This window comes from Eimeria tenella, genomic scaffold (genome assembly GCF_000499545.2).
Source record: "Eimeria tenella Houghton genomic scaffold, Eth_scaff3348, whole genome shotgun sequence".
NCBI classification, from domain to species: domain Eukaryota; phylum Apicomplexa; class Conoidasida; order Eucoccidiorida; family Eimeriidae; genus Eimeria; species Eimeria tenella.
Genome location: NW_013543150.1, coordinates 1031 through 1594, shown reverse-complemented (window position 1 = coordinate 1594; position 564 = coordinate 1031). Strand labels below are relative to the sequence as shown.

At 58.9% G+C, this 564-nt stretch overlaps 2 protein-coding genes across 2 annotated transcripts in view; both read right to left on the bottom strand.

The window, feature by feature from the left end:
- Positions 1 to 98: 98 nt before the first annotated feature.
- ETH_00042630 (uncharacterized protein) lies at positions 99 to 480 on the bottom strand (the record flags this gene model as incomplete). Its single annotated transcript, XM_013376332.1, has 1 exon — positions 99 to 480. A coding segment is annotated over one exon (382 nt), but the record flags the coding sequence as incomplete, so codon positions are not given.
- Positions 481 to 542: 62 nt separating this feature from the next.
- The window catches only part of ETH_00042625 (uncharacterized protein), a gene marked incomplete at both ends in the record, with an annotated part of 1010 nt that continues 988 nt past the window's right edge, over positions 543 to 564 (bottom strand). The window contains one exon of the mRNA XM_013376331.1: positions 543 to 564. Within this exon, the coding sequence (XP_013231785.1) occupies positions 543 to 564 (22 nt within the window).

Below are 564 nucleotides of genomic sequence, written 5' to 3'. Positions count from 1 at the left end.
TGCTGCTGCTGCTGCTGCAGGCGGCCTCGTATAGTCTGCGGGGGGATCGTACGATCCCCACTGCGGCCGCTTTGTCCATTTGTTTTCAAAAACCCCACATTTGCGTTTTCTTGCTTCCTGTTGCTGCTGCTGTTGCTGCTGCTGCTGCTGCACCTCTTGCTGCTGCAGCAGCTGCTGCGTCTCTTCGGGGCCAGGCGCTGCTTCATTTTGCTGCAGCGAAGGGCAGCTGCTGACGTCTTTGCTGCACTCACTTACTTTTGGTGCTGCACTGCAGCAAACGCTGCTGCTGTTGCTGCTGCTGCTGCATGGGTCTGCTGCAGCATCTGGAGGCACTTCCAACGTCCCCTGTGCAGGCGAGGCAGCAGCAGCAGCAGCAGCAGCAGCTGTTTCTGCTGCTGCTTCTGGGGGCGCAGCATGCTGCTTAACTAAGAGGGAATTCCCCTGAGGGCTCTCTTTCTGGGGCCCAGCATTTTGCTTCATCACCGGAGCTGCAGCAGCAGCAAGAGGCGCAGCTGCAGCAGCAGCAGCAGCAGCACCGGGAGTCACAGTCTCTGACTTTTTTGC